At 39.7% G+C, this 16659-nt stretch overlaps 1 protein-coding gene across 1 annotated transcript in view; it reads left to right on the forward strand.

Moving 5' to 3' along the window:
- sdf4 (stromal cell derived factor 4) overlaps positions 1-16659 on the forward strand; it is an 85191-nt gene that overhangs the window by 45437 nt on the left and 23095 nt on the right. Inside the window, exons 2-3 of the mRNA XM_043675817.1 lie at positions 6496-6632; positions 14534-14647. Of these exons, the coding sequence (XP_043531752.1) occupies positions 6496-6632; positions 14534-14647 (251 nt within the window). The remainder of the gene's footprint in view (positions 1-6495; positions 6633-14533; positions 14648-16659) is intronic.

The raw sequence follows: 16659 nt of genomic DNA on the forward strand, positions 1-16659 counted from the left end.
CAAGAAGTACATATCACTGCAAAGGCCATTTTTGCTCCTTCACAATCCACAGACCCAGTAAATAACATTGTCTTATTCCTCTACAAACACTGCCCCAGGTTAAATTAATAGCTATGGCTTATATTTTAAGTTTAATCAAGAGACTTATCTCCAAAAACATATAATCAAGAAAGAATCCACCATACGCACTACTGCAGCCTTTCTCTTGGACAGACTTAAAACAACAATTAACTTATCTGATTCTGTGCTGTGAACTTTGCCCAACAGTTCCTCCAAGATTAGTTGTGAATTTCACTGTTTAATTTTCCCAGATGCACTCCGATGTCCAGCGATACACGAATTCAGACAGCAAAGGCGGTAACTATACAGGCTCTCTCTCTCTCTCTCTCTCTCTCTCTCTCTCTCTCTCTCTCTCTCTCTCTCTCTCTCCTGCACTATCCTCACCATGTGCTTCCTTTGTCTTCTCTTCTTCCTTTTAAACTACTGTTGTTTTGACTTTGATTTGGAACTTTGGAAAAACAATGCAACAGCATATAAAACAGTAATTGCTACTCCTGGAATTCGAGGAAATCGCCTCCAACACCTAAAATACTCAGAAATAGAGCAGCTCTTACAGCCAGAAATTTTTCCTTTCCTCCATCTGAGTGTCACTGGTTCTGTATTGGAGTCCTATTCCAGGAGCTGGGCAAAATATAATGTAGCATTGAGGGAGTTCAGCACTGTTGGTGATACCTAAACTGAGGTCTTTTCTGTCCACTCGTGTATGTAAAAGAACCCAGGACAATCCTTTGCTTTGGCCACCAGCATTTGATGAAGAGAATGTATTTTTCAGTCTTCCCAGCCTTTTCCTTAGTAAAACATTGTAATTCTGGCACTTTTTTTTTCCAGAAAGGCTGCTTTATATCTTTACATATCCTTTATTTGGTCTAACTGCAGTAGCCCTGAATGTGAAGCTCCCCCACAGGTCACTTTGGTCCAAATTGCAAAAGGTAGAGAAGGAGTAAAAAAAATGAAAAAAACTTGGAATTATTTAGCAGTTTTAATGACTGGCTATAAAGCCTTTTGAGACATCTAGCAATGAGATTCTCTAATGCTAGTCACTTGTAGAATGTAAGAAATGCAGCAGCTAATGCATGCACAGCAAGTTCCCAGAAACAACAATGCAGTAATAACCCAGATAATCTGCTTTTTGTGAGGTTGATTGAAGGATCAGCATTGGCTAGGCAGTGATGTGGTGATAATACTATTGGAGGACTAAATTCAGAACCCCAGGCAAATATTCTGGTGACATTGGATCCAATCTCAATGTTGCAGAAGACTAACATTGAATTTAAAATCTGGAAGGAAAAGAATTTGGAAGTTAATTGAAAAACAATCCTAACATAAAGGGAAGTGGTTGTGGATGCTGGACATCACTCACTGCAGGAGTTCCTTCTCTTCAGTTGCTACTCCAGTAACCTTTTCATCTGTCATGAAACCAGGAAGTTGGAATGTTGATTATGCAATGGCTGGCACTGTTCATGACTTTTCCGATACTGAAACAGTCCATGTTCAGATACAACATGACCTGTATACGTCCAGGCTTGGCCTGATAAATGGCAAGTAACATTTTGCTGCAGAGATGCCAGGCAATGAGCATCTTCAACATGGGGGAATGCAACTCTCGTTCCTTGATGTTCAATGTGATTACCATCACGGTTGACATCCTAAGAGTTAACATTGATCCAGTTTAGTTTTCTGGTCAGCCAAATGGATGCACTGCCTGGGAGGGTAACTGAGATGGGAAACCTTACAATCTTTAGAGTATGCTTGGATGAGCACTTGAAATGTCATAATATTCAAGAAAGTCGGACTAGTCTGGGAAGTGAGACTCATGCAGGTTGTAGTATGGTATAATTTTATCAGACTTGATGAGTCATATGGCCTGTTCTATGATATCAATACTGTGTTATAAAAGCAGGTCAGAGACTGTGTTCTGCAGGAAGTAACTTACTTCATGTCTCTGATGGCTGTCCACTATCTACAAGGCACAAGTCAGGACCAAATGTTTTCTCTAAGCTGGACAGTTGCACAGCATCTCTGTGCTCTCCACTTGGTGTGCTGATGCTGTTCCCAGCATTGACTCCTGGTTTTGGAAGTCACTGCCAAGCATTCACCATGGTGGTCTGCACAGAAGAACAAGGGAAAAAAAAATGAGGAGATGCAGATCAGGAGTGTGATGGAATATTCTCTGCTTGCTTGGATGGTTGCGACTTCAAGAAATTTGATACCATTGAGAAAATAGACTTGATTGGTACCCCATCCACCACCTTCACCATGTATATGCTTCAGCTGTGACACAGTGGCAGCAGTATGAACCATCTGTAAGATGCATTACAGCAACTCACCAATACTCCTCAGATAGCACCTTCTAAATCAATGAACTCTATCACCAAGAAGGACAAGAGCAGCAGATGCATGGGAACACCACCACCTGCAAATTCTCTTCCAAGTTGCAAATGAGCCTGACTTGGAACTATGTTACCATTCTGTCACTATTTCTCTAGGTCAAAATCCTGGAACTCCCTTCCTAACAGCACTGTTGTTATCCTGATGCCCCAAACACTGCAGCAGTTCAAGAAGGCAGCTCACCATCTTCTGCAGGGCATTTGAAACAAGTAATAAATGCAGATCTATTTAGCAACTCCCACATCTCATGGTCAGTTTTTTAAGATCAGGGCAACAGGGTGAACTATCTGCTCCTCTTCAAAATAATTCATGGCGCATCCATCTGAACATATATATGGACCCTCCATTTTCTCATGTGAAGAACAGCACCACTAACAATGCGGACCTCCCTCATCTATATTGAATGTGAGCTTTGATTCTTTTGCTCTGTTTTGGAGGGGAGCTTGAACCCAGACCTTTGCACTTGGAATTAACAATGCTACAAATGGAAGCGTAGTTGAGTCAGAATAACAGCTTTGTTTATGTAGTGACTTTTGGCTTCGGAAATTGTCACGTGGGGCACTGTACATAAGATAATGAAATAAAATTTAACACTAAACCATATTGCATGATATCAGGATAGCTGACTGAGAATTTTGTCAAAGACAGATATTTGAGGCAGTTACAGAGATGGAGTGTGATAAGAAGACTCTGGCGGGATTTGAAAACCTGATGAATGTAAACATTGAGACATTACAAGACTAGGAGATAGTGTGGGTCAAGGAGCACAGGGATGGATGGGACTTGGAGAAAATTATAACACAGACAGTTTGGATGAACTCATGTTTACAGAGAGCATATTGTAGGGGACTAACCAGAGAGGCCCAAAACAAACATTGTGGGCAATAAATTTTATACAGGAGGAAGAAAATTCCTGCTGATTAATCAATTACAGGATTTAAGAAAAGAAAAGCAAGAATACTGGAAATCGGACCTTAACCCTGTTCTATTTTTCTCACTCCATTGCTGATAGACTGGCAATGTATTACCAGTGTTTTCTGTTTTCCTCTAAATGGTTACGGCTGCTTTTTTCTCAGAAAAGTTGCAGCTTACTAACTGATGCTCTGTATTAGTGCTGAACTCAGTTCAATTACTGTACAACATAAGTCAGCACTAATCAAAGAAATTATTGGAGAAGTTAAGTAGACGTGATTGCTTCCAAAAGCATTGCATTATGAAAATCGCTTTGTAGGAGCTGTGAAATCAGTAGTTTTTCTCTAAGCACAGTCATTAGATATGACATTGGCTGTCCCTGATTCATTTCTGAATATAGTGTGTATTTATTTTTAGAAATGAAGTACTTACCACAGATTTTGTTCCAATTGCCACCTCTCCCTGACCTCTTCTAAAAAAAACTTAAAATGTAGGACTAGAACTGGACTATTTGGTCCATCGAGTCTTTTCTGCCATTTAGTTAGACCATGCCTGTTCTAATAATCCTCAACTCCCTAACTGCCTATTCGCCATTATCCTTAATTCCTTTACTGATTGAAAATCTTGAGTATACCTAATGAGTCAGCCTGTACAGCCCTTTGTGGTAAATAATTCCACAGATTCACCATTCCCAGAGAGCAGCGTTTCTATTAAGCTGCGCATTACTGCTCTGTTATTCCATGTCTGGTGATTGGTATTGGCATGCCAATAGTGGCATTGACTTCTGGGTCTGGAAAGCTCTGCCTCATACGGACCTTTGATGCTGAGGAAGCCTTTGATGCTAAGTAATTTAAGGGAAATGCTACCCAAGCAAAGAAATTTCTCCTTATTTCTGCCTTAAAAGGGCCACATGTTAGTCTGAGATGATACTCCTCGATGTAGGTTTGCTTGCTGAGCTGGAAGGTTCAAAGGTTCGATTATACTCCTGGTTTTGGACTTTTCCATAAAGGGAAGCAATCTCTCACTTTCTCCCCTGTCAAACTCGCTAATAATATTTTGTTACCTCTGATTGTTCTAAACTCCAATGAATACAAGGCCAACTTAGTCAACCTATTCTCGTACCCAGGATCAACCTTGGATTCTTCTCTGGACTACTTTTTCTGAGGGTTGTGAATCTGTTATTAAGAATATTCAAGGCTGAGAGTTTTAATCAGTAAGGGAATCAAGGGTTATGGAGAAAAGTAGAAAAATGGAGTTGCAAATTGTTTTGAACTGATTGGAGATACATTTGTTGGTGGTCTTTCACATTTGTGGACTGCGAAGCTGATGTCTGAGTTCTGTCCTGGTAACTGCTGAATGAAATCCTTCCAGAAATTGTGATCAATTTGCATCATGTGATCATTGGTAGTTGTGATTTAGCTTAGCAAAGTTCATGTTAAAACATAGCTTTTAAAACTATTTAGGATAATCTTGTCTTGTGGGAGTGACACTTTGAAACAGAAGCGTGCAATTTAATTTGTTGAACTGAATCACAAGTCTAAAAGCACAACATCGTCAACTGTTTGAGATGTAACTCATTTAACTTTGCAAGTGCAATTTTAATAAGAATTTAATTTGTCTGGAAAGTCTTTATGATGAATACATATGATGAGTACATATGATTAAACATTGACATTAAATGTAGAGTGTATTATTTGAGGTTTCACTAGAGCAGGTATGAAGGGACTTCAGTTGAGTTGGGAGGTTTGTTGTAATATTTCACACTCAATATTAGATTGAATAAAATTTGCCTTCTGTTCTGTCCTTCACTAGCTGGCTTTCTTGAGTATACATGTGCACAGTCTTGTCAGCTGTAAATCTGTTTGGCATTAATCCGTCTTAAATTTCTACTCCAAGATCTAGATGCTCACCCAGATCACTCGCTGCGACAGGACTGAGATCTTTATTTGAACGTGAAAGGAATGTAGCTTTTTCTTGTGAGTAATTGACATATCAACTGTTTAACAACCAAACTGGTTAATGGCAAACCGCTGGAGTAGTGGTTGAAACAAATTGTGGCCAGAAGAGTGACCAATGATGCTAATTGCAGAGGAGAAATATATATGGGAAGAGGATCTAAGGAAGCTAGGTTAATGTGAAACAATGTAGCAAATAGAATATAGTGTGGGGACAATGTGAAATTGTCCATTTCTATTGGAAGAATTTTTCAAAAGATTTATTATTAAATGATGAGAGATTGTAGATCTCTGAATTGCCGTGGGATCTGGCTGTCCTTGAGCATCAATCACAAAAGGTATGCAGGTACAATAAGTAATTTAAAGTTAACCATGTTACTGTTTATTGCAAATATACTTAATGCATAGGTCTGTTTCTGTGCTGTACACCTCTATGAATCTGTGACTCTATACGTAGGGATATTGTGTTTCAATTATACAGGGCATTGGCACCTCTGGAGTACTGTGCACAGTTTTGAACACATTATTTAAGGAAGGGCATAAATGCAATGGAAGTAGTTCAGAGCAGGTTTTTTAGACCAACTGTTGGAATGGGCAGATTGAATTATGAAGAAGCTCTGTTTGTATTGTTCTTCAGATTGGTTCCACAGGTCGGCGCAGCATCGAGGGCCGAAGGGCCTGTACTGCGCTGTAATGTTCTGTGTTCGCTGGCGGTTATGGAGAACAGAAACATGATTGCGACTACAGGGTGCTGAACATGATGAATGTGAATAAAAGGTTTCCTCTTATGGGAGAGTCTGGAATAGAGGGTCACTGTGTAAAAATGAGGGTCACCTATTTAAGAGATGAGAATTTTTTTCTCTGAAGATTATGAACTCTGTTTCCTCATCTTTTGAGAAAGAGTTCTAGAATATTTTCTCAACAGAACTAGATACTTGATGAACAAGGCAATGGAAAGTTATCAATGTTAGGCAGGGATGTGGATTGACCGTGACCCTATTGAATGATAGAGCAGGTTCGAGGGGCCGAATAGTCCACTCCTGCTATTTCACATTCTTCATATGTCAAAGGATCACAGCAACTTCAAGATCTAATGACAATTGCTTTGTCAGTGTTGCAAAACATTAAATTATTTTCTGCTTAACAGCAAGGATCACCAGTGTACTGTATTCCTCTTCAGGGTTGATATCAATGTCGACAAGAAAATTAGTGCGAGTGAGATGCAGCGATGGATCATGGAAAAAACCGAGGAGCATTTCCAACAGGCCAATGAAGAGAACAAACTGCATTTCAAAGCTGTTGATCCTGATGGAGATGGTAATGTAATTTATTTTTGTGTCCACAAAACTTCTTCCCTCCCTAAATCTCTCTACCTATCCTTCCATCTATAACAGCTTCCAAAGAATACTACCTATTGAAACAGTTACATTATATAATTCAAATAGTAAAATAAATTTTCCCAAAAACATTATTTAAGGATTCTAAATTTTCCACTGCTAATATTTGTTACAATCCTCAAAGACAGAGCTTTTAAAGAATGGTTCTCTCAGTCATTGGGGAGTTTCCCAAAGGACAGGATTCCATGTTTGAGACTTTTAATGTAATAAACAAATTAAAACATAAATAGTTCAAACATTCTTTTATTGGGCAACCAATACAGTGAACTTTTTTAAAGAAGTAATTTTGTATTAACTAACTCATTCAAACCGAATTTGTCTATCAAAATCCTTTCACTATAAACATTGCTTGTGGTAGATTTGAAGAATTACAAAGAATGATGTGGGAGAAGTAGATCCTGATTTATGGGATATTGGCATCAGTACTGGGAAAAGAGAGAACTGTTCTGTTAGGATATTATTATCTTGGAGTTTTCTTTAGTTTAGCTCCTAACTGTTCAAAATGCTTCAACAGAACCTCTTCTAGAACTATTGGTGTTGTTGGTTGCTACAACCTTGGCTATTTTCGGAATCTTCTGTTTTTTTTTTAAGTCATCTGGTTAGTTTTCCTGACATCTCTTGAAGCATTTGCTGCTTTTGAGGTCATTAACTTCCTCCTTGTAACTACAATGCTTGTTGCTTTTTCCCCACCCTTTTTTCTTGTGTCTTTGGCACAATTTGGTGGTTAGGTTTTCAGTTCTGATGAAGAGTACAATCTGATAAGTTCACCTGCCTTTCGTCATAACAGGTGCTGAAAGATGTCTTGCACTTTATTTTCGATATGAATGAAGTTCTGTGATGAATTTGTTTCCTTTTGATCCCCCTTCCTGAAGCCTTAACTTCTTGAAAGAAACTGGTATTAAATATCCTCTGGTAATGTTAATTCCGAACAGATGGCAGTCAGGAAACGACGCATTGATCATGGATCAAATATATCAGTAAATCTAATCAGCTCCATCTATTAGCCACCCCATTCTCACAGCAAGTAGTAGTTTTCTGTAAAGTTCCACCTAGCTGAAGAGCTCTTTTCAATTAGTTGTGTTTAACCATTTAGAGTTACGGGATATTGAAATATTAGGAAATGAAAGGTATAGTTAGTTTGAAGGTGACACCAAAATTGGAGGTGTAGTCAACAGCGAAGCAGGTTACCTCAGAGTACAATCCAGATGGGGTTTAATTTAGATAAATGCGAGGTACTGCATTTTGGAAAAGCAAATCAGAGCAGGACTTATACACTTAATGGTAAGGTCCTGGGGAGTGTTACTAAGCAAAGAGACCTTGGAATGCAGGTTCATAGTTTCTTGAAAATAGAGTCATAGGTAGATAGGATAGTGAAGACGGTGTTTGGTATGCTTTCCTTTATTGGTCAGAGCATTGACTATAGGAGTTAGGAGGTCATGTGGCATTGATTAGGCCACTTTTGGAATATTGCATGCATTTCTGGTTTCCTTCCTATTGGAAGGATGTTTTGAAACTTGAAATGGTTCAGCAGAGATTTACAAGGATGTTACCAAGGTTGGAGGATTTGAGCTCTAGGGTGGGGCTGTTTTTCCCTAAAGTGTGAGGTGTGACCTTTATAGAGGTTTATAAAAGCAGGAGGGCATGGATCAGATAAATAGACAAGGTCTTTTCCCTGGGATGGGGGAGTCCAGAACTAGAGGGCATAGGTTTCGGGTGAGAGGGGAAAGATATAAAAGGGACCTAAAGGGCAACATTTTCATGCAGAGGGTGATGCGTGTATGGAATGAGCTGCCAGAGGAAGTGATGGAGGCTGGTACAGTTACAGCATTTAAAAGGCATCTGGATAGGTATATAAATAGGAAAGGTTTAGAGAGATATGGGCCAAGTGCTGGCAAATGGGACTAGATTAATTTAGGATATCTGTTTGGCATGGACGAGTTGAACCGAAGGGTCTGTTTCCGTGCTGGAATCCGATCCTAAAAACAGGACACGAAGAAGTACAATGTTGGAAAAAAATCTAGGCAAGGAAGAACGTAACAATTAAGATCACAGGGGAATTTGGCACATCAAGCTTTTTGAAAGAGCAGTTTAGTCAGTGTCTGACGGTCAGCTGTCCACTCCCCAACTCCTTCCCCTCAGCTTTTTATTTCTTTTTCAGATATTTGTTCAATTTCCTTTTGGATGTTGTTGAATGAACTGGCTTCAACCACTTTTTCAGGCAGTGTATTCCTGGCCATCAGAACTGTCTTTATTTTTTGCTCAAAACTCTTACCGTTATCTTGTTTCTTTTGCTAATTATCTTAATCTGTGTCCTCTGGTTGCCAGTTCTCCTGCCAATGGAAATTATTCCTCTGTCTTTCTATTCAAACCCTTCCTGATTTTGAACCTCTACTAAATTCCTGTTCTAGGGTGAGCAATCGCATACATCAAGTGATTGCATGACCTTTAATGCAAAATAAGGAGTTATCACACACTTGTTAGTTCATCACCACAGGAAGTTGTGTCCTGTGAAACTAGTGGTTTAAGCGGTGGTGGTCACAGTGAAACAAATTTCCTGGACCATTATTTACATCAGACACATGTAATTGCAACGATAAAAGTCTGCCTTAGATGTGGTTTGTGCTTTTGTAGTATGATGAGCCACCATAGTCGCAACTGTTTGCAGCGGGAATTTGTAAAAAAAAGTATATAATTTGATGAAGGGAGCTATGAGAAAGGCAAACAAGACTGTGTTGTCTTTCTGTTCCCTCAGATAAACTCATTTTAATAAGATATGTAAGATCGCATGTCAACTTTAGATGGCAAGCAGGCACATTTTTATACTTGATTGTTAATAACTGCACATTAAACCCTTCAAGTTTTTAAAAATATTAATTTGTGGAATCTGGATGATGCTGGCTAGTAATGCATTTCCCATCCCTACTTGCCCTGGTGAGGAAGATGGTAATAGGCATGTGATTTAAATATAAAGTCACCATAATTCTATTGGACCATAGGTCTGCACGCTCATTAGAGAGAGTCAACTGGGGTTGGCTTAATCTGAGGGTGGTCATGCTCCATTTGAGGGGAGAGGTTGAGAAGAACAGTCCTTTTATGGTAACCTCAGCTGATGTGAGATTTGAACTTGTGCTGTTGACATCATTCTAAGTCATCCAGCTAACGCCACTTATCCACCTAAGCTTGGTTACTGTCCACAGCTTGCTTCATGTGGTTATGGATTGTTTCAGCATTTGATGTGTTGCAAATAGTGGTGAACATTGTGCAATCATTGAATATCCCCACTTCTGACCTTATGATGTGGAATGTCCTCCTCTCAGTGAAGTGCTTAATTGTCTACCACCTTTCACAGCATGGCAGAACTGCTGAGCTTAAATCTGATCTGCTGTTTGTGGAATTGTTTGGCTGTGTTTATCCCTTGCTGTTTGGTTTGCAAGTTAGCCTGTTGTAGTTTCACTAGGTTGACCCCTTATTTTTGGGTATGTCTGATTTAGCTCCCGGCATGCAGTTATCATTAAGCCAGAGTTGATTGCCTGGCTTGATGCTAACGATAGAGCCATGGAGTTGTAAATTGTATTGAAGTGCCGTTCTGCTGCTGCTGTTGGTGGCCCATAGCATCTCATGAACGTCCAATCTCAAGTTGCTGGAAATCTATCCCATTTAGCATGATGATATTGCCACACAACAAAACTCTGATCCTATCCAAATTCCCTATTTGCTTCTGTACTTGCTGACCGAGATTGTACCTGATTAATATCTTGATTTTTAAAAAATTGTAAGCTTTGTTTTCAAGTCCCTCCATGGCCTTGTGCTTTCTGAACTCTACAATCTTTTCCACCCACAACAGCCTTCATCATAATTGTGCTGCTGCAATTTTGATTCTTGAGCATTTTCAATTTTAATCACCCATCATTGGCAGCCATTCCATCACAATCAAGGCTCTTAAGTTCTGGAATTCCCCCAACAAACCTCTCTCATTCTCTTTTTCTTTAGAATGTTCCTTAAAACAAATCTCTTGATCCAAGCGTTTGTTTATTCGTTGTTATGTTCTGTTACGTGGCTGACTGTCTGTCTGATTTTTGTTTTATTTGTTAAAGGTGCTATATAGATGCAAGTTTTATTTTTGGTCATGCATTTTCAGCATCTTTTAGTTCCTTATCTAATGTAAATTTCAATTAAGTATTTTCCAATTTTCTATATTAATCTGATTCTTTCAAGGGCCATGAGTGGGCAGTATTTTGCCACAAAAGAGAGACCATTTTCACAAATTGTTTGATTAGGTGTTGGGTCAAGTTTTACAGCACAGGCAGAGGCCATTCAGCTTCCTGTGCTGTCTGTTTGAATGATTTGTCCATTTTAGTTCTGTTCTTCTGATGCCTTTACAAAAGCAGGTTCCAAATATTTATTAATTTCCCTTTTTCATAGCTTTGTGAACACTGCTTCCATTTTTTTTGGTAGTGTAAGCCATGATCAGTTAACTCCCAGTACTGTTTGCTTTGTGAAGCATATATTTCTCCAACCATGTCCCTGCAGTGATCTGGTGATAACCTCAAAATGCTTTTAGTCAAAAGTTCCATATACTCCATACTACTTATGTCAGCTAGAACTTGCCTCTGAGCTGCAAGATTCTTGAGTCAAGCCCCAATCCATTGGTTGAGCCCATTCCAATGCAGGCTTTTTGATGAGACTTCAAACTATGGCCCTATCTGTTTGGGTAAATGTTGAGATTCTATGGCACTACTTCAGGGAAGGCACAGTAGTTCAGTGGTTAGCACTGCTGCCTCAAGCATCAAGGACCTGGGTTCAATTTCATCCTCTGGTGACTGTGTGGAGTTTGCACATTCTGCATGGGTTTCCTCCTGAGTATTCTGGTTCCCTCCTACAATTTAAAGACATGCAATTAAGTGGATTGGCCATGCTAAATTGCCCATATAGTCCAAGGATACATGGTTTAGGTGGATTAGCCATGAGAAATGCAGGATTACAGTTAGGGTGGGGTCTGCGTCTGGATGGGATACACTTCAGAGGGTCAGTTTGGACTTGATGGGCTGAATGGCCTACTTCCACACTGTTGGGATTCTATGAGTAGTTACTTAAGGTTATGGTCAACCTTAAGTTGATCAACATCAGTCAAAAAGCTGATCAAGTGATGAGCAAGTTGCAGTGCACAAATTGGCTGTTGTGTTTCCTACATTACGCCAGTGACCACCTTCAAAAGTACTTAATTGGCTGAAAGGCACTTTCAGTTGATTGTGAAAAACATTATATAAATGCTGGATTTGCCTTTTCTGTACTTTTTTTTAAAACCAGTCTCAATTCCCGTCTTCCTTTTAAAACTGTCCTCTAATGAGGCTATTTACAATACTCTTAGCTCTTGTTAGCTCTTTGGTTTATATCCACTTCTTGGCTGTGTTGCTCTGCCATATCCAGCGAATATTTCTGGTTGCTAAATTATTTTGTGACGGCTGTGTTGAGTATTTCAGCAATTCAGAAGTCACATGACACCAGGTTCTAGTCCAACAAGTTTATTTGAAACCTCAAGCTTTCAGAGCACTGCACTTTCATTAGGTGATTCGAAATAAACCTGTTGGACTAGAACCTTCTGACTTGGTCTACCCCAGTCCAACATCAGCACCTCCACAGTATTTCATAAGCCATTGAATAAGCTGATCAGCACCATAAACTACAGTAATCTCCCCAACAGTCCAAAATACCATCCAAATTGGCATCTACCTGAACCAAGGAGTTCACATTTCTCACAGTGGTAAAAAGAATTGCTTTCCAGATGTGAAGTAAATTATAGCAGTGTTGTGACAAGCAACAAATTCCTTTAACAATCTTGCCAAATGAAGTCCGTTGCAAAATATTCAGTATAAATATTTTTAGAAACCTATTTGATGGACGTTTTTGGACTTGAAGCAAAATTATTTCTGCAAGGCTTATGTTTCTGGATTTCCTTTTTAAATTTACATTTTCAGGGATTTTAGCAGCCATATATAGCCTGGTTACATTGTCGCTGCAATGATGTGGAGTCATTAAGGTACTGAAGAGGCACCGCTAAATACCACCATCAGCCCTGGAATCTGCACAATGTGGTTGTTTTGATGTGACATGAAGGAGATACAGGAAGAAAAAGTAATGATACCTATCATTCCCTGAATAATATGCTGTTATTAGCTTGCCAGAGAATATTTAATGGGCCTCTATTTGTTAACACAAAGCAGATTACTTATCCTGTGTTGTCTTGCTGGTAGAAGCATTTCAAAATTCTTCTAAACATTAACCCAATTCTCCATGTCATCCAGCAGTCTGTTGGATATACATACATAACCATTATAAACACAAGATTACTGTCTTGAGCATAGATCTACTTTCAATCTTTGATCCATTTCCTAATTTATATCTCTGTATTTCCTTCCTTAATTTTTTTATATAATTACTTGAGATGGAAGTGTCTCTGGTTAGGCCAGTATTTATTGCCCATCTTTAAATGCTTTTGAGAAGGTAGTGATAAGGCACTTTGGGCTCCTCAAGTCCTTGGAGTGTTGGTACACCCACTGTTCTGTAAAGGGCATAGATTCAGAATTTAGGTCAGTGATATAGATCCAAGTCAGGATGGTGCTTGGCTTCAAGGGGCACCTGCAGATGGTGGTACTGTCCCTAGGTAGTAGAGGTTTGGGTTTAGAAAGTGCTATTTGGGTTTTGGTGAGTCAGAGGATTGTGGATTCAAGTCTTACTCCAGGGGCTGGAGTGCAAATGTCAAGGTTGACACATCCTGTGTGGTGTTGAGGCAATGCTGCACTCTTGGATGTGCTGTCTTTCAGATTGAACCTGATACCAAGGCCACATCCCTAAAACCCCACATCATCATTTTGAGGAAGTGCAGTGGGTTATACCTGCAGTCCTAGCCAATAATCATCCCTTTACCAGCATCAGTAAAACAGATTACCACGTCGCAATAACACTGATGCTTGTGGGAGTTCACTGGAGTTCACTGTGTACACACTGGCTGTGTGTTTCCTATATTTGCCACAATAATTATACTTTGGAAGTGCTTCATTAGCTGTTAAGTGCTTTATGATGTTCTGATGTCATTAAAGGCACAATAGAAATACAGTAGACCCCTTTACCTAGAGGAGGGGTTACGCTCCAAGATCTACTGCAGATGGGTGCAAACCCATTCATTTAAAAGGGAAACGTACCTTCCCAGCAGCCTCCTGGTCCCTGGTTCTGGAACATTCCCTATGATATGTTCAGGCTGCAGTAAATTGGAAATCGGACTCATGGATATGGGGGTCACCGTGTAAAAGCTTTTCTCTTTAAATGCTAACTGTTGACCCATCTCTTGAAAGAAAGTCTTTAACTCCATTTTTTGAGGTGAAACTGCTCATGTTCTTTTCCAGATGTGGAAGAATACAAGCGCTATAGTGAACCCTGTGGGTTTCCACTTTTCATTGACAGATTGTAAATCCAGCTTTGCTAAATTTGTCTCTCTGTCAGTCTGTGTCTGTTGGTCACCCTCTCGCTCTGTCCCTCCTCTGCTTCAAATACAGGGCAATGACTGCATCCGGCAGACCAATGCAAGTGATGGTGGTGGCAAATACTCTTGAAGTGGAAGAGAGAACCAATTTTTCTTTGATTTAAAAATGAATGAGAGAATGGGGCAAGAGCGAGTTTGATGGGGTAATTTCTAACTTTGGGATCAGTTTGAGATCCTGCCTCAAATGGAAACTGTTCAATTGTTTTGCATGAAAGAAACAAATGTCACAGAATTTACTGCAAACACTTTTTGTTAACTTAAAACATGTACTGTTTTTTCTGTAGGTCAGGTGTCCTGGGATGAGTATCGAATCAAATTTCTTGCAAGTAAAGGGTTTAATGAGGAAGAGGTTGCAGAGAAAATCAAGAACAATGAAGAACTGAAGATTGATGAAGAAAGTGAGTCTGTGTTAGCAATAAACTAACAAAATGCACACATTTCTCTTTTGCTTTGTGCATCCTATACAAGCTGCTATTAATTTCAAGTCCAACCCCAAAAACTAAGCACACAATATTCAAGACTATATGGATGGTAAAAGAACTGGTATTCATTTCAGATGTGTACACAAACAACCATACATCTCTTATAAAGATACTGGCTCAGTAAGTGACCAACCAAGTTACTGTGACAGTTGTGCTTCTTTTGGTATTATCTAATTCCAATGAAGTGGTCTGTCGAGGGAGTATGATGGGTGACTGAGCAATCAACCAGCCTAAACTGCCATTGTGCACCTCGTGGTCTTTAAGCTCAAATAGCAGCTCAGCTTGCTGTGCCTCTTTCACCATGATCATGACTAATCTTTGGCTTCAGCTCAACCTTTTTGCCTGCTCCTCGTACTTCTTGTTTCCCAGAGAGTCCAAATATCTGTCTATCCAAGCATTAAATTTATTCAATACTGGAGCATCCATACCCTTTTGAATGTCAACACAGTACATAAATAGAACTTCGGGGATAGGGAATTTGCCTTCCATCTCTGCCTGGTGGAAAGAAAGGGATTGTTTTGGGATCATGGGTCCCTTTTAAAGTGAATTAGTATCACCTTTTTAAATATAGAAATCCTAATATTGGTCCTGAATGCCACCCAGTGAATCCTGCTTGAAAGACACAGGATGTCCATAAGACAAAGGAGCAGAATTAGGCCATTTGACCCATTGAGTTTCCTTCAGAGGGCAGTCACGAGTCAACTGCGTTGCTGTGGGTCTGAAGTCACATATCAGCCAGACTGGGTAAGGGTGGCAATTACCTTCCCTATAGGGCATTAGTGAACCAGATGTGTTTTCTGATAATTGACAATTGGTCATCGTTAAATGATTAATGCCAGATTTATATCGCATTCAAATTCTACCATCTTCCATTATGGCGTTCAGATTCCAGTCCCCAGAGCATTAGCTAGGTTTCTAGATTAACAGTTCAGTGATAATACCACTAAGCCATTGCCTTGCTTTTTATTGATTCAACCCCATTTTCCTGCGGTCTCCCTGTAACCCTTGATCTGCTTACTAATCAAAAACATGCCTACCTGAGTCTTAAATGCTCCTCATTTCCGTCCTAATGTCTTATTCCCTTAAGTCTGAGACTGTGCCTTCTAATGGGAGCATCATCTTCATGTCCACTCTTCATTGTCCAGGCCTCTCAGTATTCCATAAGTTTCAATCAGATTCTGGCCCTCATCCTTCTAAAGTCCATTGAGTGCAGACTTAGAGTCCTCAACTTCTCCTCACATGACAGGCCCTTTATCCCCCATTCTTGGAAAGCTCATTTGGACTTCGTCCAATGCCACCACATGCTTCTTTAAATATGGGGCTCAAAACTGCTGACGATAATCCAAATGCAGTCTGACCAGAGCTTGATACAGCTTCAGCAGAACATTTATACTCTTGTATTCTAGTCCATTTGAAATCGATGTGAACATTGTGTTTGCCTTGTTAACTGCCTACTGAACCCTGCCTGTTAACCTTAAAAGCATCCAGAATTAGGACTCCCACTTCCCTTTGTGCTTCACATTTCTGAAGCCTTTCCCTAGTGTGTATGAGACAGTAGTTGGAACTGGGTCAGATGTAGCTTGATGTCTGGTGGTTGAATAGACTTTTCTGTTTTTTACATGGATAATAGGTCATCAGAGACTATGGTCAGCATCTGTGGAAATATATTTAGCATAGGTGGAAATATTCATTGTGGAGTAAAAGACTGATCCGCTCACCTTAACCTTTCAAAAGACCTTCTGAAACCTGCAGAGCTTCCTGTTTTCTTTACCTCTCTCTGCAAACCTACAAAGTTAAGCGTTGCACAAAACCTCTAAGCGCCCCCTCATGAAGGGTAATTATGCTCACAGTGGTGATGTTATCAGTGTTGTCTCCAAGCCGCACTTAGAAATCAGCAAATTTTCAGCTATAACACAGTGGAAACATTT

The sequence above is a fragment of the Chiloscyllium plagiosum genome, chromosome 34 (assembly GCF_004010195.1).
Source record: "Chiloscyllium plagiosum isolate BGI_BamShark_2017 chromosome 34, ASM401019v2, whole genome shotgun sequence".
Taxonomy (NCBI): domain Eukaryota; kingdom Metazoa; phylum Chordata; class Chondrichthyes; order Orectolobiformes; family Hemiscylliidae; genus Chiloscyllium; species Chiloscyllium plagiosum.